This window comes from Neofelis nebulosa, chromosome 15 (genome assembly GCF_028018385.1).
Source record: "Neofelis nebulosa isolate mNeoNeb1 chromosome 15, mNeoNeb1.pri, whole genome shotgun sequence".
In the NCBI taxonomy this organism is placed as follows: domain Eukaryota; kingdom Metazoa; phylum Chordata; class Mammalia; order Carnivora; family Felidae; genus Neofelis; species Neofelis nebulosa.
In genome coordinates, this window is record NC_080796.1 from 46,423,291 (window position 1) to 46,445,384 (window position 22,094).

The window sequence follows — 22,094 nt, forward strand, 5'->3', positions numbered from 1 at the left end:
TGGTGCCACTTTGGGTTGTGATTCCCAAGAGGGCAGTGGCTTTATGTATTAGTGTGACTTATGGTGTCAAGGGTCTCAAGGGATCAGCTTAGCTGAAAAATTAGGGCTTTGGATGAGGCACCCCACCCCTGCTAAAAGGGGTTATCTGAATGAGGCAAATGGAACAAACTTAACCAAGCCAATCTGGTTAAGAGCTTACAGGTCTGCAAACCGAGGAGGTGGATGAGCTGATGTCACAGGACCCTTCCATCTCTGACCTCCTCAGAGGCTAGGGCATTAACCCTGGGGGAGGGGGGCTGCCCTGCCAAACCTGAGCTGGAGCCGGAGGAGGGAGGCGGGGTGAGTGGGAGGGGCAGAGAGAGCCTGGGGCGTCCGCAGTGACCTACATCTGCTCCCGGCACTGTCTGTCCACCAGCAGTCCATTCAGAGCCTTTAGCAGTGTGCAGCAGCTGGAAACAGGGAGGAGGGAGCAGACAGGAGGCTGGAGGTCGGCGGTGCGCCCAGGTAAGTGGGTACCTGGATGCCCACCCATGGCAGAGCAGGGCAGAGATGGGGATGCTGGAATGCTCTCTAACTTTTCTACTCAGGAAGGGGCAGGCAGTGGGCATGGGATCAGCCTGGGGCACGTTTGCTGGCTGGCTGATTCCACCCTGGGGTGCCTGGACAATCCCTTCTAGAGGACTCCAGGATATTTGGAAGAGAGAATCTCAGTGAGTCCTGTCTGAGCAGTTTCGTCCTGGCTCTGATTTTCCAGGCACTGTTTGGCTTAGAGTGTGAAATGATGATCAGGTTAAAAATCTGACTAGCTGTCTAGAATAAGGACTTCAGGTCTGGGGCTTGTTACATCTTGATTAATAACATGGTCAAAGCAGTTGAGACAAACCCCATTTGACTCTTCCTGCCTCAATTCTACCAGTTTGGAAGGTAGAGGCAGCAGCTACCTAGAGACGCAAGGTGACGGCAGGTAGGGGCAGGGGCGAGCAGTGTTGAGGGCTATTGTTCCGGGACAGACCAGGAGACACTGCCCTGGGCTCCAGGGCTGAGAGTCATGATGGGCTGGGCATGACACGGCTGCTCTTTGGTGCCGAGAAAAATTGGGATTTCTTCTCAAAAGGGCAAAGAGAATTCATGGGAAGAGAATTCATTTCCTTCCCCCTCCCCTCTGATTGAGACCATATCCCTCTAGTCTCCAACCAAGCAGATCTCTTGCCCGTTTATCACTAACCTTGTCCCAAATCTGGCTTTCTGGAGAGAATGGGGGTGCAGAAGGCAAGGTGGCCGAATCTCGGACCTGTAAGTTCCTGTAGGGGTTCTGATTCTCTCTCCCTTCTCAGCTGGGACCTGAAGGCAGGAGGCCAGAGGGAGAGAAGCGGTTAGCATTACACTTCATGTGTGACAAACAGCGGAGTAAGGGACTGAGAGCTGGTGGTGAGAGTGATGGGGGCGGGGGGTGATGAAAATGAAGATGACAACGAAGGTGTCCCTGTTGAACGCTGACTACTCCAGGGTGGGGGTCGTAGACAGGTGCCAGGGCATGGGACTGGGGAACGGGTGGGACACAGGCCCCTGCAGCTCCCGCCACACATGATCGGCTGCGTCCTTCTCCATTGGCGGCTGCTCTCCATCATCCCTCGCCCTCCCTCATGACTCCCTGCTGCGCAGCGGCTGTGGCCCTGTGACCGCTCCAGAACGCAGTTGGCGCGCCATGGCATTCCAGCGCGCTGGGGGGCAGCCGCTGGGCTGTAGAGGGGACACCTTGAGGCCAGAAGTGGACAGTTGTGAAATGGAAGTGTCAGTTGGAGGGAAGAATTTGCTCTGTCATGTGTGATTCTATCCTGAACACAAGGCTCTTTGGGAAGGGAACGGCATCTTCAAAATGGAACCCCTTGGCCACGGGCCAAGTGCACAAGGGGTGGAACTGTTGGAGAATTCTTTCAAGACATCCCCCCCCTCCCCCACTGCCCTTCAATTCATGGCTCTCATCAAGGCTCTCATCCCAGCCCAGGACCAAGCCCCCTCTCTCTCCTGGGTGGCACTCCCCATCAGCCATAATGGAAGGGGGCAATTTTGAAGAAATCAGGGGGAGATAGTGGTAATGGTGGTTGCGAAAGGCTGGAGAACATTTTGGTCACCTGACACTATAACTCACTGGCTTCAGAGGGGGGCCAGATGGATTTATGAGGATCCTGTCAGCCTGGGTCAAAAAGAGCTGAAGAACAGACAACTAAGGGATTCCCCCCTGCAGATCTGGTCATCAGTAGGATTCCAGATTGGTTGAGGGTGGGAGGCAGAAGGCTGCTGGGTCTTGCTAGAAAATCTCAGAGTTAGGGGAGGAGCCAGGAGTCCCAGAGAATATCCCTGGAAAACTGACATTCCAAAATCAAGAGGGGGCCGTCCACTAAATAGCTAAAGGAATCCCAAACGCCAGGAATTTGTTTTCCCTGAGCTTCGGGCAGGTTATGTCTCACCCTCTGAGTGGCCATCAGGCCTGGGGACGCACTCAAAGGCCAAGCCACCAGCTCAGGCTGTTACAAGCTCACCAGTTACAGGCTCAGCCCTGTGGTCTCCATTACCTGGGAAAGGTACAACCAAGCACCAACCTGCCCTCTCCCTGTCTCTGGGCAGGGAATTGCAGGACACAAATCGGTGTCATTAGGTGGGGTTAGAGAAGCTCTCAGGGACAACAACTCTACCCAGCTCCCATGCCAGAGAGCGACTGATGCCCCGATGGTGTGGGAGAGATGGGGTAAGACCAGCCTGCACCTCTCATAAACAATTCTGTCTTCTGTTCTCAGGAGATCAGCTGCCACCCTCGGTAACCAAAGAGGCACCCAAACTATGGCAGGTGAGAGAAAAGCTGACCTCCCCTCCCCTGCCCTGCCCCTCATCTGGGCTTCTCACTGGGTGGAGAGGAGGGAAGGATAGGGCTCAGAGGTCTTTGGGACTTCACCTGTCTCTTGGCTCTTTTTAGTCTCGGCTTTGGGTTTTAACTTGTTTTCCTGAATAAAGCCCCCCATGGGGAACCCCTTCGCATTCTCCCTTCTCCAACTTTACCCCCGTGATGCTCCCAGGGTCTTCCCTGGGTGCTCCCTGCCCGCTTCCCGGGGGCTCCATTCACACTGCTAGAGGACTGTCAGATTCCACTAGAAAATTCAAACGCCCTGCTCACAGGCAGGAGCTCTGGGAGATAGTCCTGCCCCCTGGTAGGATAGTGAGGAGGGGTTCATGGTCCTTGGTGCCTGGGTCGGTGCTCCATTGTGTCGAAGGGCCACCCACAAGGAAGAGTAGGAAGGGCTCATCTCCCTTTCCCCCACCTTTCCCAGGGAAGCCCCTCAAGAAATCCCGCCTTCATGGGGTGAACATCCGGCAGCTGGTGGAGGAGATCCCCGAAGGCTTCAGCACCCCAGACTTCCAGCAGAAGCCCGTCCCCATGGCGCTGCAGGAAGGTGAGACCTAGGAGGGGAGCTGCTGAGGGTGTCTGCAGTGGAGGGGGCTTGGGCGCTGTCCTTCCCAACCTGCCTCCCAGCCCCCAAGTCTAGCACCAGGCCACGCCGTGTTTCCTTATACTTGTGCGGTGCCTGCCTGCCTGGGTCCCCCGAAGGGCAAGGGACCTGAGGAGCCGAATGAAGAAAGGGAGTGAAGACATATTACGGTATGCTGAAACAAGAAATATTTGGGAATAAGATTGGGGGATGCTAACCGTGGAGCAGGAACGGTGGTGGTGTTTCTTAGCGCCCTCCCCTCTCCCTGCCTCCGAGCAGCTACTGTAGACACTATAAAAAGGAGTTAAGGGGCTCCTGGGTGGTTCAGTTGGTTAGCGCCCGGCTCTTGACTTCAGCTCAGGTTGTGATATGGTGGTGAAATCAAGCCCCACGTTGGGCTCTGAGCCAAGCACAGAGCCTGCTTGGGATTCTCTCTCTCCCTCTCTCCTGCCCGTCTCCCGCTTGCACTCTCTCTCTTAATAAAATAAAATAAAATAAAATAAAATAAAATAAAATAAAATAAGTTAATTTGAGCCGTGTGAGAAAAGTGCCCAGGAAAGTGATGGCAGCAAAGGCTTTAGGGGGAAGGGATGAGAATTGGTGTTCTTCTCCCAACACAGCTTCCTGCAATACCTTGAGTTTACAACATTCCGGTATAAGAAAAAGAATGGCACTTTATTTTTCTAAATCTGACTTTAAGTCACCACTCAACAAAGTCATGAGAAATTGTCTTTCATCACTGGGGAGGGCCCTTGGATCTTCACTCCTCACTGATCTCTACTGAGATGTTCCTGGCAGGAGCCCAAGGCATTCCTTGAGGGTACGCAGCGCCCAGCCTTCCAGGCCAAACATGGAGCTCGGGCGCTTTTCTGAGGCTGGAACCCTGTGTCTCGGGACCATCCCACCTCAAGAGTGGACATGGAACCTACAAAAGACTCATCCCCTTCCCAGTCTTGGGAGAATCCTTCAGACTCCTTTCCTTACCCACTTGCAAAGAAATACCCCCTTCCACCCCAAGCCTGCTTGCTTCCCCTTCCACATGGACAGTCTAGCCACACTCTGTGATACAGAAGCCAAGCAGGCATTGTCTGGAAATTCCTGCTCTCCGCCTGGCATCATAAGAGCCTTGGAGTCAAGGGCACCAAGGCCTGACACCCTTTTTGGATTGGGCAGTTGAAATGCCTAAAGCAATGAAAGTAACATAAATGAAAATCTCAATAAAGTACACTGTCACCCCTCCCCTAACCTGCCAATCTTTTGACCACTTTTCCTGCCCCAGGGAAAAATGCCATCTTTCGGGCCGTGGTCTGTGGGGAGCCCAGACCCAAAGTGCATTGGCAGTGCACCAAAGGTAACCTCAGTAACTCCAGCAAGTACGAGATCTCCTCTGCCCCTGGCAGCAAGGAGCACGTGCTACAGGTAAGATCTGAGTTCTCCCCCTGACCCAGGTCTACTCATTTCTTCCTGTCCCCTCGAAGGTCTCCCTGGTGGCCTCCAATCCCCAGAGGAGTAGGAGATGGTCCCAGTTGGGGATGAGTCCAATCAGCTCCATCCTGTGGCTCCAGGTCGCCTGAGCCAGATGTGGATCTGGCTGCCTTGCGGGTACCTCTGCTGATAACCTGGCAGGTGGCGGAGGCTGGAGCTTAAGAATTCCAGCTCTGGAGTGTGACAGCCTGGCTTCCGATCCCAGGCCCACCACCTTGGCCTTGGAAAGTTACTTACTTCTCTGTTTCTGTACCTCTGTTTCCTCTCCTGTAACATGGGGGTGATAACGGTACTTACTTTACGGTGTTGTTATGAATACAAAAGGTTGATGTAAAGTGTCTATTCAGTCCTGGCCTCCAGGGAGCGCTCTGTCAATGCCGGCCAATATGGGTAATAATTACAGCTACCAGTCATGGAACACCTACTATGCACTGGGCCTTGGGCTACACATTTGACATAGATTATATAACTCAATCCTGACCATTCACTACTTTTTGAGATGTTATCCTCACCTTCTAAGAAACAAAGGTTCAAAGGGGTGAAGTAATATACCCAAGGTGCCGTAGCCCATAACATATGACAGAGATGATATTCAGTCCCAGATCCATCCGATCCGAAAAAAACCACGCGAGCTTTTTCTGCTATGCCACGTTGCCTCTGATGGCAGAGAGCTGGTACATCTGCTCTCTGTCATGATCCAGCTCTTTGTTTTGGGGTCTGACTTTCTTGATGAAGGCTGGGTGCTCCGCAAGGAAAGGGCTGTGTCTTGTTCACCTTTATACACCTATAGCCATGTCCAGTAAGTGGAGGAAAGGGAGGTGCTAGCCCTGTTCCCCTGGCCTTGGGCTCTCTGCAGATCAACAAGCTGACGGGTGAGGACACAGACGTGTACCGGTGCACAGCAGTGAACATGTACGGAGAAGCCACATGCTCCACTAGGCTCATGGTCATCGAAGGTGGGCCCGTCCCCCTCCCCCTCTTCCTGTCTCGTCAGTGCTTGGATGTTGGCCCTGCTTTTCCCCTCAGAGACCTCAGAGGCTGTGCAGCTGGTGGGGTAAAAGGAGAGAGGGACACCAAGGCTGCTGCCCCATCTGGTGCCAGAGCCCTTGGCTTTACCCACTTCCGCGCTAACTCTGCATCTGGTTTAAAAGGCACACACTCAGCAGATGCCCCACGGCAGAGGCTCTGGATGATATTCTCTTAAACCCTTGGAATGAGGGCAGGAGCTGGAGGTTGGTGTCTGGTCCTGAACCTTCTGCTCACTCCTTCAATGGGCTTCATTTTCTTCTCTGGGCCTCAGTTCTCCACTGTACAAAGGATCCTTTGTACAGGCTTATGTCAGAGGTGACAGTCAGATATGTGGGGTCGGTTTGTTTGCTTTGGCTTGCACAGTGTTTCCAAATTTTAAGTTACTTGTCCACGGGTAATAACGGGAAGGTACATGTCTCTTGAGAAAGCAGATATAGTCTTTCAATTGGCTATACTGTATACAAGTAACAGAAAACCCTACTACGAATAGCCCAAGAAATAGACACTTGAGCATGTCACATGATAAGAAGTCCTGAGGTCAGAGTCCAGGGATCAAACCACAGCTCAGGGCTGTCACGGGACAGCCGGACTCTTCCTGTCTCACTGCTCTGCTACCCGAAGAGGCTGGTTTATCTCCTCAGAGTCATAAGACAACTGCTGCAGACCCACGCTGAATCCACAGACAGATGCACCGGGTACATCTGGCCCTCTTATCAAGAAAGCCAAAGCATTCTCAGAAAGTCCTTGGGGACTTCTGTTTATATCTCATTGGCCAGAAGCGTGTCACTCACACGGCCACTCCTAGTTGCAAGGGAAGCCAGTATTTAGCTTTTCCGGCCTCCTTCCTACTAGTGGGAGTGGATAGGTGATGAGGACGAGGATTGGGAATGGCTGCAGGGTCAGCCAAACGGCAGTGTCTGACTTCTTTGGCAACATTGGCTTATACTCCGAAACGGCAGCTCCCAGGTGCCGGAAGAGCCCCTCCACAGACAGTTCAGTGTGCCGTCACCCACGGTCACCTCACTCACTTCTGCCACCTCCCTGTCCCTGCAGCCATGTCAGTGGGCCTCCCCTGCATGCGATGATAATCAGGTGAGTTCCACCTCCATCATGCTAAGGCTCTGGGGTACCAAAGCTTATGACAGACAGACCATCTGCCCTATTGAGCCCTCTTGCTGAGCCCTTGCTGTGACTTGGAGGTCAGTGGAGAGGGCAGGGCCCTGGCACTCAGCTGGCTCTCAGGAAGACCACCAATGTGTCTTGTTTCTCTCCCCATCTGTCCACATTAACTCCCTCCTCTCCTCCTGATGGTCCAGTTGGCTTTCGGAAGAATCGGAAGAGGCACAAGGAACCCCAGGAGGGTAGGTGGAAGGGTGGCCAGAAATCTCCTTGGGATTGGGGGAATGGGCTACTCCTTGTCTGGTGCTCCCTACCTGGCCAAACCCTTACCTTATGGAGCATAACCAGTCCCCAGGAGAGCCTGTTCAAAAGCTTGGCTGTCAGCCATGGACCACAGGTCCTCAGACTGCCCACCCCACCCTACCCCCATTGCTACGGAATAGCCCCGTGTTAGCCCCTGGGCATCCCATCCTGGGCTTGGGGCCTCATTCCTGCTCCTTTTCTAGACCTCAGGAAGGAGTTGATGGACTACCGAAATCTCCTGAAAAAGAGGTGGGTCTGGGCCCGTCCAGGGGCAGGGGTGAAGGCTCCCTGCTACTTCCATGAGCAAGCCAGGCTCAGCTCTCCACTCCACCGGCTAGGAAGCTAGACTGCAGGTGGCCAATGGGAGGAGGTGGAGGACTGACCTGGGAGCTCCGCCGCCTTTAAGCTCTATGTCCTTAATCATCTCTCCTGTCTGGGTCCTGCTTTACTCCTTTGTAAAATGGGATGCTCCGCTAGAACAATGATATTTTTAAAAAAGTGTTAAAGTAACAGAATAATCTGCACTCTCCCCCTTTCCCCCGCCCTGCGCATCTTTCTCAGAAATACACAAAAAAAGTTGTTAGGAGTGGTGTTTCTCCTGCGAGCAAGTTTGCACTGTGGGGAGAAGGCGGACGCACCCATCTCTGGGTCCATTGTGTCCTGACAGTGGTCAGTCCCAGAGCCCAGCTTCCCTGTCCCTTTCTTCCAGGGCAGAGAGGGCAGCTCCCCACGGGCCCCTCGCGGGGGGGGGGGGGGGGGCGGCCCGGGAGACCAGCTCCTGGGGCTCCCCCAGGGCTCCTCTGGCCTCTGACCCGCCCACCCTGCTCCCCAGGGCCCCGCCTCCCACCAAGAAAAAGCCGGACCTGGAGCAGGTGTGGCAGCTGCTGATGACGGCCGACCGCAAGGACTACGAGCGGATCTGCCTGAAGTACGGCATCGTGGACTACCGCGGCATGCTGCGCAAGCTGCGGGAGATGCGCAAGGAACACGAGGACAAGATGGCCCAGGTACCCTCTCCTGGGCCGCAGCCCGGTGCCTCGCGGGCGCCCCCTCCTGGAGCTGGGCTTGGTGGAGGACCCGCCCTCGTCCGCACCGTCCCCGCCCAACCCCGGTGTCGGGCCAAGGACCCAGGCCTCAAAGTCCACGACTTGGCTTTAAAATCTGGCTCTGATACTTACTAAAATCTGGGGCTTCGGGAAAGTTAGGGCCTCCGTGTCTTGGTTTCCTTATTTGTAAAATGGGTGTTCTAGACATACCTGCCTCTTAGGCTTAGTGAGAGGATGAACGAGGGAAGGTCCTTAAGGCACCCAGCCCGGTGCTGCAAGGGCTCCCCGTCAGCTGTCAGCCTCCCCAGACCTTGGATACCTGTCTTATTTCTAAAAGCTTCCAGTGGAGGGAATTCCACAGTGTCCTATAAACTGTAGGAACTTCTGCCCTGGATTTAACCTAACTATAGCATCAGTCTGATTTTGTCTTCTGGAAATGCAAAACAACTAGTTTCCATCATCCTGAAAATAGTATTTTATCATTTTTGAAGGTGGTTCATCAAACATCCTGGGACTCAGTTTCTGTCCTCCAAGCTTTCTCACTGACCTTATCACAGGGCTTTGCACACAGTGGGAGCTCAACTAAATTTTTATTGGACGGAATAACAGATGAACAGAAAACCCCCCCCGGGTTCTCAGAGCACTTGGACACCTGGGGTCCTTTCTCGCTTTCCTTGCTGACCTGATGCCCTTGGAAAATTTCTTCCCACCTGTAAAATGGGCAAATGCATGCTCCAGTGGGGCCCTGGGGGGCTGGGGTCTGCGGGTTTGGAGTGCCCTGATTAGAGAGCTCAGACAGCTCCCCCGGCGGGTTTGTCTTCCCTAGTATGTCAACACCATCTCCAACCTGAGACACATCAAGGTCAGCAAGGAGGGGGTCGCAACGTTTGACCTGGAGCTGGACCTCAAGTATTCTGGGAGCAAGATTTACCTGTATAAGGTGAGGCCGAAGGAGCCATTGAAGGGGGAGGGATCTGGCAGGGATGCTGCAGGTCCTGGGCGGGGAGGAAATAGGGGCCCACGGGTTCTCCTCTGGGAGCAATTCAGGTCCACAGGTGGTGAGTCCTGCATCGTATGGAATTCCTGGTTCGGGTGAGGTCAAACTTCGGTGTGGACAGTTCGCAGAGTGCTCTTACCTCTCGTTACGCAGCCAGGTTCTCCAGCCAGGGCACGGGGACAGGCGGAGGCGGGGGTTAAAACAGGATTCTGAGAAGTCCCCCATCCAATTCTGCACCCCCATCCATCTAGCTCTCTCTCCAGAGATCTGACACATCCTTGCATGGGCTCCAATAGTAACCGCCTGTCAACAAAGTGGGAACTGGGGCAGAGGTGTGTGTTGGGGGAGGAAACAGAGCACAGCAATTCTAGTTCTATGGTCAGACTCATCCTGGCTCCCCCACTTACTGGCTGTGGGACCCCGGGCAAGATGCTTACCGTCCCTGTGCCTCGGGGTCCTCACATGTAAAGTGAGGGTCATGTAGGACCTATCTCATGGCACGATTAAAAGCTGAATGAGATTATATATGATTTACCCCTTCTCTTAGCTCTCTTCTCCTCCTGCCCCCTCCCCCCTCCCCAACGGCTTGCCTCGGTGTCCCTGCTCCAACTGGTCCTGCTGCCTGTCACGTCCACGGTGGTCTTCCCGGCAGCTGGGCTTCCCCTGGCCACCTTGTGTGACACTGCTGTGCCCCCCCAACCCCATCCTGCCTTCCTGAATCTGTACCCTCCTCTGTCTTTTCTTTTTTTCCCTAGTTCTATCTCTTTCTAATATACGTTATATTGCCTGCTTATGATATTGGTTGTTTGTCTGTGTCCCTCGTAGAATTTTAGCTCCCTGGGGGCAGGAATCTTTGTTGTATTCACTGATGCGCCCCAAGTACCTAAAACAGTGCCTGGCACACAGTAGACAACCGAAGATGAGCTATTATTAGTATCTGGCACATAGCAAATCTATCCAGGCTTTAGCTAAAGTGGGCGTGGGTATAGAGTACTAGGTTTTGTAGAGCCCTGAGGGTATCTGATAGAACTCTCTCGCGCCCCTCTGGGAATGAGTGTGCTGCATCCCCCCCCCCCCCCCCCCCCCCCCCCCGGGCTCCTGGTGGTGCCTCCCTGCCCCCTGCTAACCCCCTCAGGCTGCTTGGTAGTTGCTCTACTCAATCTCAGCTGAGATCTCCCACTCTCAGGTGCCTCTTGGGTAACACTTACAGATTATTTACTCCATGGTGAGAGTCAAGGACACTCCTAGGACATTTATTCCCCTTCACCTTGCATTCCCTGTTCTCAAGGCCTCTGAGCCCTGCTCTCCACCCCCTGCCCCTGTCCCCCTCCCATCCCCCGTGTGGTTCCAACAATATGTTGTCTGGTGCCTGGGCCAGTGGGAGAAAGCTGTCAGAGTGGGGTTGGGGCAGGAGGTCCTGGGGACCCGCTGAGGCCCTGAACCTTCCTCTTCCTTTCTCTGCCTCAGGATGGTGAGATGATCCCCTACGGCTTCGACAACCATTTCAAGCACTGTCTGCGGCAGCTGGGGAAACGCTACCACTTCCAGATCCGGGACCTGCATCCTGAGGATGCTGGCATTTACCAGGTCAAGGTGGAGGATGTGGAAGTCTTCTCCACGGAACTGGATGCTGGCGGTGGGTGCTCTTCCCCTCAGAAGTTCGAATGGGGGAGATCCGTAAGGAGGGGGGCTCATGCCATGGTTGGGGGGAAGAGAAATGTGATGTGCCCCCTACCCCTGCCTTGCAAAGACTGTTCAGAAGAGGAAGATACACCCAGATGTTAAATTGAAGTGATCTCTGCTTTCCAAAAGTCTTGGTCCAAGGTCTATGTTCTCTTGGTGCTGAGTTCCAGCCACAGACATACAACATCCATGCCATACCCCTGCTCACAGACCTTCTGCAGCAACCAATTATTTCCAGATTAGGTCCAAATTAATACCACTCCTCCTCATCACTCCTTTCTGATGCAGACTCTCACTTCCCAGACCCCCCCAGCAAGAAGCTCTACCCAAGTTAGGCACACTTGTGCCCCGTACAGACCTCTTCCTTCCCTGCCTCTAGTGCCCACACCTCACCTGGGAACTGTCCCTTCCTCCCTCATCAAACTCTGCCCCATCCCACACGTAGCTGTGTATGCAATCTCCACCACCACCACCACCCCCCGCCCCCCTCCACCGAAGCACTTGACAGCTCCAGAGGCTTCCTGGGAGGAGGAGAGACTGGAGAAGAAAGCTTTGGGCAGATAGAGTGTAAAGAACATGGTTCTAAATCAAGGTTGAGAAAAAAGAGGTCATGAGATCTCTGGTATGCCTGGGCATACGTCTGGTATAGGGGAGAGGCACAGGGGCTTTGGAATCAGCCAGACCTGGGTGTGAATTCTGACCGGGTTGCCTCTTGGTTGGGTAAAACTGGGGCAAATCGTTGAACTTCTGAAGCCTCTGTTTCCTTTCCTATAAAAAGGAAATAATAATACCTACCTTGGAAGTGGTCACAAGAATTCATAAGATAACATATATAAAGCACCGGCAGTCAGCATATAGGTTTTCTTCATGTACCCATCTTACCCCGAGATACAATTTCTGGATTTAGGATTATAGAATTCCAGAGCTGAAAACAGTCTTACTATTCATAACCTAATTATAATCCCTCATTTTATGGGGGGGGGGACTGTCACTTGGGGTAAGGAGGTGACCTGCCCAAGATGACACAGGGGGTTTGTGGCTGAGCTGGTCTGAACCTGGGCTTCTGACCAAGCAGCCCCACCGTGTCAGGTCACACTGCGTCATGTTGCCAAGCTGACACCCCCATTCCTACCTCCCGGACAGCCATCCCCGCCAAAGTGGTGGTCCCGCTGGCCGAGGCCCACTGTGAAGAGCAGGGTGATGCCGTCTTCGAGTGTGTTCTCTCCAATCCCTGCCCCAATGCCACCTGGAATTTCCGGCACCGGCCACTCCAACTCAGCAACAAATATGAAGTGTCTGTGTCTCCTGATGGGCTGACCCACCGTCTGGTGGTAAGGGGGGCCCATTTCTCAGACATGGGCCTCTACTCGCTAGGCACTGGGTTCCACAGCTCTAGCGCCTGGCTGGTGGTTGAAGGTGAGTGGTTCACACCTCTGTCTTTCCCTGCCTCTACCAAGGCAAGCCTCAGGGCTGAGGAGGGCATGGAGAAGGTCAGGAGTAGGGTCTCCCTTTGGTCAGTCATTTGCTTTTGAGGATTCCTTCCCTGTCAGAGAATGAGGAAGGCTCCCGAGATCTATTCCTGAGCTGTTGTGATGTAGGCCCTTCACTGCCAGCCGGGTCGACCTCAGCTGTATCTCCTCCACGAGGCCTCTGGAATTACTCTGGGGGTGCAGATCCAAGATGGCCTGAGGGTCCTGGCCAGCGCGTGGCCCAAGTTCAGTATGGGTGAGAAGTCCCTGGGTTAGGCCAAAGAACACCCTTAAATCCCCCTAGGGATGTGGGCCCAAGGTGATCTCAGGAAACTAAACTGGGCATTTGTAAGGCAGATGGTAAGGCAGATAGATCTTTTAAAAACCATGCGACTGCTCGTGGCAGTTTGATAAGGAGATGAGTTTGGGGTCATGTGTTTTCTCCAAATATCCTCATGAAGCACGTGGCAGCAGCGGGATGGTCTGTGGCTTGAGGGCTAGGGGAGGTGGTGATAGGATTCATCTATCAGTGAGCTGGCACACCCTGGCTTCTGAGATGGTCAGGTGTTTCTCTACTAGGGAACCTGTAGTTGACTCCTGAGTCAAAGCAGTTGGGGTCAGACAGGTGCCTTGGCCTGATGTAACGGGTCTTTTCTTTTGTCTCTCTGTGGGGCCATTGACCTCTCACCAAAGCTGGGAAGGATAAAGGCCTTATGACCACAAGTGATGACCACCAGCTGAAAGCACAAGGAGCCCAGACTTCAGAAGCAGAAGATTCCAGGAGCGTCGGTGGCAAGGGAGGGAAACCCAGAGAACAGGGCCCCCTGGAGGGCTCCCTTAATGGGGCCAGGCCTGCTTCTGAGCTACAGCTCACAGCTGGCTCGGAGACAGGTGGCCTTGGTGGGCATGGCTATTCCTTGATGGAGGGTGATGGGGCAGCTGGCTCAGCCTGGGGCCCTGGACGGGCAAGAAAGGGCTTTCTGGAAGCAGAGGGATACACAGTCACTCCCCCTGGGGAAAATCAGCTGCACAGGGAGGGAGGCTGGGACAGAAGCCTTCCAGGGAGCCCCTATCCACAGGGAGAAGGCCTGGAATCAGGTTTGGGCCTCATGGAAGGTCAACAGCAAGATCACGGCAGGGACAGTGATGGGCACAGATGTGGTAGGACAGCAGGAGGCTGGGAGGCTGAGTCCAGGCACTCTCAGGTTGGAGGCCTGGGAAGCGGTGGGGAAGGAAAGGAATACAGAGAAGATCATCAGAGTCCCCTGGACAGGCATAGCCAGGAACAACTCTGCAGTGCTCATCTGGGACCTGGGAGAGGAAAGACAGCTCTGAGGGGATCCCAGTCTGGTCCCGTGGGCTCTTGGTCAGAAGAGGAAATGATGGAGATTTTGCAGGAGGGAAGCCTGGGTGAGGTGGAGGGAGGGGGTGATCGGAGCAGGGAAAGGCAGAAAGGAGCAACAAGGGCAGTGTGGGGTAGTGGGACTGACCTGGGGGAAGCCAGAGACAGTCATAGGGCAGGTGGTCCTGGGGCCCAGGAGTACTCTGGAGAGAGAGCTTCTAGCTCCAAGGCAGGCATAGGCCCTGAGTCCTGGGGCTCTCAGGGAGGTAGAGATGCTCATAATGGGGAAGCAAGGGGTTTCTGGGGGCCAGAGGAATCTCTAGGAAAGAACTTCCAGGAATCATCAATATCTGGTAGCAGAAAATTCCTCCTGGGACGAGAGGGGCCTGAGGACAAAACTGAGGGTTCACTACAGGCAGATGATCGTGGCCCAGGGAAGTCTGTGGGTGGGGGAAAGGGCTACAAAACTAGCCCTGGGGGCCCAGGAGGTCCTGGGGGCTGGGAAAAGGGCCTACAGGGACTCCGGGGAAGGGAGGGCCAGGAGACAGCAGGGGGCTTGGGTGAGGCAGGGCATGACTCCGGAAGCCTCCAGTATTCACAAAGCTGGACAGCAGGGCAGTGGGGAGCAGAGGGTAGTGGCGGAATAGAGTCTGAGAGCACAGGTCCTTGGGATGACACAGGGTCCAGCCTCAGCAAAACTGGGGCTCACCATGGGCCTGGAATGTTGGGGTCTAGTGTAGGGGATGGTGGTGTGGGTGGTGCCCAAGGGGCTGGACTGATGAGATCTGGTCAGGGGGTGGATACCAGAAGCCACAGGCTAATTGGGTCTCCAAGCCTGGGTGCTCAGGGGTCTGGGAGGACACTAGGAGACCCTGATGGGTTAAGAGGTCCAGGGACAACAGGTTCTGAACCAGACTTCTGGAATGGGTCAGGGGCCTCCAGAGGACAAAGACCCAGAGGTGAGACAGGCTATGAGGATGGCTTAGGAGGTGCAAGGAGAATAGGATCTAGGTATGGTGGTGGCTTAGGGTATGCCAGGGAACTAGGTCTTGAAAATGCGGCTGGTTATAGTGATGGCTCAGCGACGTCAGGAGGAATGGGATCTGGTCATGGCACTGGTTGTAGAGTTGCCTCTGGGACACCCGGGGGAACAGAGTCTGAGGAAGGGGGTGGTTATAGGCATGGCTCAGGGGTACCTGGGGAAATGTGGTCTGGAAACAAAGATGGTTCTGGTCCTGCAATAAGGGGGTCTGGGAAACTTGTTAGTCTCAAGAGTGGCTCAGGTAGCCCTGAAAGAGGGCCCATGGATGAAGCCAGGATACATCCAGAGGCCAGGGATGCATCCAGAGGCCAAGGGGATACTGGCCCTGGGGGAAGGCATCATTCTCATGGTGGCCTAGGGAGTCCTGGGACAGTGGGGTCTGTAGGTAGAGGTGGCCACGGGGCCTCTACAACAGTGGAGACTGTTGGGGAGGGACATGCGGAAGCAGAACCAGGGGTCTCTGGAAGAATAAGACCCTGGGGTCAGACTGGAGACTATGGGGACTTCAGAGCCTCGGGGTCTCTGGGGGCCTTTGGAGAAGGAGGCCATGAAGATGGCTCTGGGGGAGCAGGAGCCATGGAGCCAGGGTATCTGAAGGCAGGAGGCAAAGTGAATGATGGGGATAGGACCAGGGACCTTGGTGCTAGGGCCTCTGGAGCTGGAGCTGGTCATTGGGATGATACCAGGTTCCCTGAGGCACTAGCTCCTCATGCTGGGGCCAGTTCCAAGAGCCAGGGGGATTATGGCTCTGGTGATGTGCCGGGTTATGGGGGTGGATCAGGAATTCGAGAGCCTCAGCAAATTGGAAGGAGAACAGCTTATGGAGAAAGGTCAGGGGGTCTTGGGCCTGGGGGGATCGGGCCAGGGGGTGAGGCAGGTTATAAGGATAGTATTGGGCCCTCTGGGGGAATAGGGCTTGTAGATGAGGTGGGCTATAGGAAAGATCTGGGAGCTCTTGAGGGAATGGGTTCAGTGGGTAAGGCAGATCATAAGGATGGTTTGGAGGGTTCTGGGAGAATTGGGTCAGGGGGTGAGATAGGTTATAGGGATGGTCTGGGGGGTTCTGGGAAAATGGGGTCAGGGGGTGAGGCAGGTTATGGGGATGGCTTAGGGGGTTCTGGGAGAATGGGGTCAGGGGGTGAGATAGGTTATAGGGATGGTCTGGGGGGTTCTGGGAAATTGGGGTCAGGGGGTGAGGCAGGTTATGGGGATGGCTTAGGGGGTTCTGGGAGAATGGGGTCAGGGGGTGAGATAGGTTATAGGGATGGTCTGGGGGGTTCTGGGAAAATGGGGTCAGGGGGTGAGGCAGGTTATGGGGATGGCTTAGGGGGTTCTGGGAGAATGGGGTCAGGGGGTGAGATAGGTTATAGGGATGGTCTGGGGGGTTCTGGGAAAATGGGGTCAGGGGGTGAGGCAGGTTATGGGGAAGGCTTCAGGGATCCTGGGAGAATGAGGATGGGGGGTGAGGCAGGTTATAAGGATGGTTTGGGGAGTTCTGGGAGAATGGGGTCACAGGGTGATACAGGTTATGGGGATGGCTTGGAGGGTTCTGGGAGAATGGGAATAGGGGGTGGGGAAGGTTATAAGGATGGTTTGGGGGGTTCTGGGAGAATTGGGTCAGAGGGTGAAATAGGTTATAGGGATGGTCTGGGGGGTTCTGGAAGAATGGGGTCAGAGGGTGAGGCAGGTTATGGGGATGACTTGGGGGGTTCTGGGGGAGTGGGGTCAAGGGGTAAGGCAGGCTATGGGAATGGCTTGGAGGGTTCTGGGAGAATGGGGTCAGGGGGTAAGGCAGGCTATGGGGATGGCTTGGAGGGTTCTGGGAGAATGGGAATGGGGGGTGGGGAAGGTTATAAGGATGGTTTGGGAGGTTCTGGGAGAATTGGGTCAGAGGGTGAAATAGGTTATAGGGATGGTCTGGGGGGTTCTGGAAGAATGGGGTCAGAGGGTGAGGCAGGTTATGGGGATGACTTGGGGGGTTCTGGGAGAATGAGGATGGGGGGTGGGGCAGGTTATAAGGGTGGCTTGGAGGGTTCTGGGAGAATCGGGTCAGGTTATGATGATGGTTTGGAGGATTCTGGGGGAATGGGGTCAAGAGGTAAGGCAGGCTATGGTGATGGCTTGGAGGGTTCTGGGAGAATGGGGTCAGGGGGTAAGGCAGGCTATGGGGATGGCTTGGGGGGTTCTGGGAGAATGGGGTCAGGGGGTAAGGCAGGCTATGGGGATGGCTTGGAGGGTTCTGGGAGAATGGGGTCAGGGGGTAAGGCCGGCTATGGGGATGGCTTGGAGGGTTCTGGGAGAATGGGGTCAGGGGGTAAGGCAGGCTATGGGGATGGCTTGGAGGGTTCTGGGAGAATGGGGTCAGGGGGTAAGGCAGGCTATGGGGATGGCTTGGAGGGTTCTGGGAGAATGGGGTCAGGGGGTAAGGCAGGCTATGGGGATGGCTTGGGGGGTTCTGGGAGAATGGGGTCAGGGGGTAAGGCAGGCTATGGGGATGGCTTGGGGGGTTCTGGGAGAATGGGGTCAGGGGGTAAGGCAGGCTATGGGGATGGCTTGGGGGGTTCTGGTAGAATGGGGTCAGGGGGTAAGGCAGGCTATGGGGATGGCTTGGAGGATTCTGGGAGAATGGGGTCAGGGGGTAAGGCAGGCTATGGGGATGGCTTGGAGGGTTCTGGTAGAATGGGGTCAGTGGGTAAGGCAGGCTATGGTGATGGCTTGGAAGGTTCTGGGAGAATGGAGTCAGGGGGTAAGGCAGGCTTAGGGGATGGCTTGGAGGGTTCTGGGAGAATGGGGTCAGGGGGTAAGGCCGGCTATGGGGATGGCTTGGAGGGTTCTGGGAGAATGGGGTCAGGGGGTAAGGCAGGCTTAGGGGATGGCTTGGAGGGTTCTGGGAGAATGGGGTCAGGGGGTAAGGCAGGCTATGGGGATGGCTTGGAGGGTTCTGGGAGAATGGGGTCAGGGGGTAAGGCAGGCTTAGGGGATGGCTTGGAGGGTTCTGGGAGAATGGGGTCAGGGGGTAAGGCAGGCTATGGGGATGGCTTGGAGGGTTCTGGGAGAATGGGGTCAGGGGGTAAGGCAGGCTATGGGGATGGCTTGGAGGGTTCTGGGAGAATGGGGTCAGGGGGTAAGGCAGGCTTAGGGGATGGCTTGGAGGGTTCTGGGAGAATGGGGTCAGGGGGTAAGGCCGGCTATGGTGATGGCTTGGAGGGTTCTGGGAGAATGGGTTCAGGGGGTAAGGCAGGCTATGGGGATGGCTTGGGAAATTCTGAAAGAATTCGGTCAAAGGGTGAAGCAGGTCATGGGGACGGCTTGGGGAGTTCTGGGAGAATGGAGTCAGGGGGTAAGGCAGGCTATGAGGATGGCTTGGGGGGTTCTGGGAGAATGGGGTCAGGAGATGAGCCCGGTTATAAGGATGGTTTGGGGGTTTCTGGGAGAATCAAATCAGGGGGTGAGGCAGATTATAGGGATGGTCTGGGGGGTTCTGGGAGAATCGGGTTAGGGGATGAGGCAGGTTATAAGGATGGTTTGGGAAGTTCTGGCAGAATCTGGTCAGGGGGTGAAGCAGGCTATAGGGGTGATTTGGGGGGTACTGAGGGACTGGGGTCAGGAAATGAGGCAGATTATAGGGGAGGCTCAGGGGTATCTGAAAAAATGGGGTCAGAAGGTGAGGTGGGATACAGAGATGGTTCAGGGAGTTTCAGAGTAACAGGCACACAGGCTGGAGTGGGGGATGAGGGTGTACCCAGAGACCAAGAAGCCATAGGGCAAGGGTCAAGATACTGGACAGCGTCAGAAGGGGCTGATGGTGGCACAAACTCCAAAGATGGCTCAGAGAGGGGCAGAGGAATGAGGCTTTTGAAAGGGGCACATCCAGGACTGGGCTCTAGGACGACGGGGATGCCAGCAACTACAGATGGTGCAGCATGCAGGGACGACCCTTCGGGCGCAGGGGTGTTGGGGATTCAAGGAGGGTCACAGAGTCTTTCAGATGGGCAGGACTCCAGGAAGGGTCTCGGGGGCTCTGGAACCTCAGGGGTCCCTGAGGCGCCGGGGGCTGTCGGCTCTATGGGAAAATCAGGTGTCAGAGAGTGGCAAGATGCTGCTGGAATCCCAGGGTCTCCTGGGGGCAGAGAGCCTCCCAGTAGGGAGGGTGGGTCTGCAGATCAAGCAGGGGGTATGGGGGCTTCTGGGTTTCCTGATGGTCAGGGCGCAATGGAGGGTGAGACCTGGGCAGATGTGGCTGCTCTGGAATGTGGACATGAGCAGGACTTCTGGAAAGCAGGCTCAGGAACATCAGACAGGGGTAGAGCAGCTGGCCTTGGGGGATTTGCACCTCGGGGAGGTGGGGACTCACAGGTGGAAGGCAGAAGGATGGGAGCTGCATGGAGGGGTTCAGTGGGTACAGGCCAGGTTCTGGACAGCAACCGGATGCCTGGGGAAAGGAATAAGTCAGCATCAGGTTCTGCTGATGGACAAGGTGTAAGCCACACTGGGGCCCTAGACAGGGAAGACCAGGGATTTGGCCAAGGTAGCACAGGTGCTGGGAATCAGTCCCCAGGTTCCAGAGCTTCCAGATCTCTGCAGGAGAAAGATCCCACTTTCAGTGGGACCCATGATGGCTCCAGGAGCAGGAAGGGTGCTCCGGGCCAAGAAGGAGCTGGTGGGCATCAAGGCCCATGGTTCCTGGATAGCAAAGGGTCAGGTCCTGGAAGGGGCAGGTCTATTGGCCCAGGGGACTCAGGTGTCCTGGAGGAAGAGAATTCCACTTATCGGGAGAATGGCTTCACCCAAAAACCTGGGGATTTAGGGCCTCAGGGAGCCTGGAATAGCCTAGATGGGCCCTTTGGCAAAAAAGACTCTGTAGACAGATCAGGGGGCATCCAGGGCATGGGCTTTCAGCTAGACAAAGGACATAGAGGAGAAAGAGGGTCCCTGGAGGCTGAGAATGACAAGGCCCAGGGTCCAGGTGCCCAAAAGGAATATGAGGGATGGGGAGCAGAAGAGTGTGGTGGGTCAGACAGAAGGCCTGGCCAGCTCAGAAGCAGGTCTCTGAGACAGTCAGGGGTGCAGGCTGGGACAGCAAAGAGAAGGGGAGCAGAGGAGGGCAGAGGCTTGGGGCAGCCACTGGGAGGAGACAGCAGAGGGAGCGGAGGGGTGACTCTGCACGAAGACTGGAGCCAAGAGCCCCCAAGTCATCTTGGCAGCAGGAGAGGTGGCAAGGACAGCAGGTCAGACATCTATGGCCAGGGGAGGGATGCCACCCTGAGTACCAGATCCAGATCCAAGCGTGGCACTGACGCTTTCTCCAAGGAGGCCCAAGGTAAGTATTTCTCAGGGGAATGGCTCCAGTGGGGTAGAGCCAAGGGCAACTGGAATGACTGGGTCGGTCTCAATTCTGTCTCCAGCCCCAGGAGTTTGTCCCTGCTGGCGCCCCTCCCCCCATTTTTAGGGATCTCTTCCCATCTAGGAAGCAGCCTCTTCTTCCTTGTGCAGGTGGGATCCAGGCTGCATGGGGCCCAGAGGTCTCTGGGTCTCTGTCTTAACATCCTATGTCCAAAGAACTAGAGCTGTTGAAATGCTCTGTGTGAGCCACTCAGACCTCAGACTTCCCACCCATGTGACTCAAGGGGCCCCTCATCTACTTTGCATCCCAGGTCTCCCATACAAGCCTAGGTCCTGCTGAGAAGAAATGGAAGGTTTGGCTTTGCTGAGCCCAGCTGGCAGGATGTGGTGGCCTCCCAGGGCACAGTGTAGGCCATGGTCTGGGAGGCTGGGCCTTAGGGGGAATCCTTGGGTGGCTAGCCCCCCCAGACTCCCTCTGTGTATCTCCAGGCCCCATGAGCTACTTCTCCAAGAGCCTGGCTGACCTGGAAGTACAGCAGGGAGAGGCCGCTGTCCTCTCCTGTACCCTCACCCGTGACCTGGGCCCCGGTGCCTGGTTTAAAGATGGAGTCAAGGTAGTGCCTGCCCCCGTGCTTTTCCAGCCAGTTTGTGGGAGGGGCCTCTGCTTACCCCGGGGGGTGCCTGGAGGAGCTGGGCAGGGGTGGGGATGACAGGCTCTTCTGTGGCCCTTGTTTCCAGCTCGGCGCCCAGGATGGAGTAACTTTTGAGCAAGATGGTCTCGTGCACAGGCTCCTCATTGCCCATGTGCAGGGGCCCCAGGCTGGGAGGTACACCTTTGTAGCCGGCAACCAGCGGAGCGAGGCCACCCTGAGTGTCCATGGTGAGGCTCTGCCCTGCCCTGCTCAGCAGCCCCTTTGCACCAGGTGGTATGCTCCCCCTTTAGACACCTGACTGTGTGCTTGTCTGCAGCCAGTGACGAATCTCATCCTCAGTCTGAGAAGGTGATTTTAAAAAGCCGACCCACACTCTCCCTACCCTCTGTCAGGAAGAGAGGTCTAATCCTAGTCCCTCCTGCAGCAGATGAAGCCCATTCATCCCCTTGTTAGTCCTCTTGGGGAGCGGTCTTTACTCTCGGTCACATTTCCTTCTCCGGGTCCTTGTGTCCCCACCCCCCAGGTGCGCGGTGCCCAGGCTGCCGTTTGACGCCCTTGCCCCGTTGTGTCTCTAGATCGCCCCGTCATCGCTCCAGATGTGACAGAGAAACTGAGAGAGCCCCTGGTGGTCAAGGCTGGGAAGCCGGTGACAGTGAAGATCCCCTTCCAGAGCCACCTCCCAGTTCAGGCTGCCTGGAAGAAGGACGGAGCTGAGCTGGTGGGCAGCGGCGGCAGCCGGGGGGTCCAGGTGGCCCTGGGGGACGGCTTCACTCGGCTGTGCCTCCCTAGCGCTGGCAGGAAGGACCGTGGCCAGTACAGCGTGACGCTGAGGAGCGAGGGAGGCTCCGTCCAGGCCGAGCTCACCCTGCAAGTTATAGGTGCCAGCCCCAGCCTTCTCCCCAGCCAAGGCCTGAGGGTCCCGGGCTTCTGGAACCTCCCTGCCAGGAGGAGCAGGCCCAGAGTGCGGTCCCCGGGCTCAGATCCTCATTTGCATGCTGTTTAAGATCCAGACCTTCTCCACCTTGTCCTTTCTCCCCCTCTCAGACTGGTCAGGAAGAAGCAGTTTAGATGAATACAGGGCTGGGCTCCCTCTGGTTGTGC

General features: G+C 55.7%; 1 protein-coding gene across 2 annotated transcripts in view; it reads left to right on the forward strand.

The window, feature by feature from the left end:
* Positions 1-410: 410 nt before the first annotated feature.
* The window catches only part of IGFN1 (immunoglobulin like and fibronectin type III domain containing 1), a 32,999-nt gene continuing 11,315 nt past the window's right edge, over positions 411-22,094 (forward strand). Inside the window, exons 1-16 of one of the 2 annotated variants that reach the window (XM_058700344.1) lie at positions 411-504; positions 2,796-2,845; positions 3,324-3,446; positions 4,762-4,901; positions 5,824-5,923; positions 7,313-7,357; positions 7,622-7,667; positions 8,251-8,425; positions 9,291-9,404; positions 10,929-11,097; positions 12,288-12,560; positions 13,307-13,356; positions 20,200-20,317; positions 20,830-20,954; positions 21,079-21,220; positions 21,569-21,871. In XM_058700344.1, coding sequence (XP_058556327.1) covers positions 2,839-2,845; positions 3,324-3,446; positions 4,762-4,901; positions 5,824-5,923; positions 7,313-7,357; positions 7,622-7,667; positions 8,251-8,425; positions 9,291-9,404; positions 10,929-11,097; positions 12,288-12,560; positions 13,307-13,356; positions 20,200-20,317; positions 20,830-20,954; positions 21,079-21,220; positions 21,569-21,871 — 1,930 coding nt within the window. In that variant the 5' untranslated portion in view covers positions 411-504; positions 2,796-2,838. Of the gene's footprint in view, positions 505-2,795; positions 2,846-3,323; positions 3,447-4,761; positions 4,902-5,823; positions 5,924-7,312; positions 7,358-7,621; positions 7,668-8,250; positions 8,426-9,290; positions 9,405-10,928; positions 11,098-12,287; positions 12,561-13,306; positions 13,357-17,879; positions 20,318-20,829; positions 20,955-21,078; positions 21,221-21,568; positions 21,872-22,094 lie in introns of those variants that run through there. The other variant, XM_058700343.1, reaches the window with a different exon arrangement.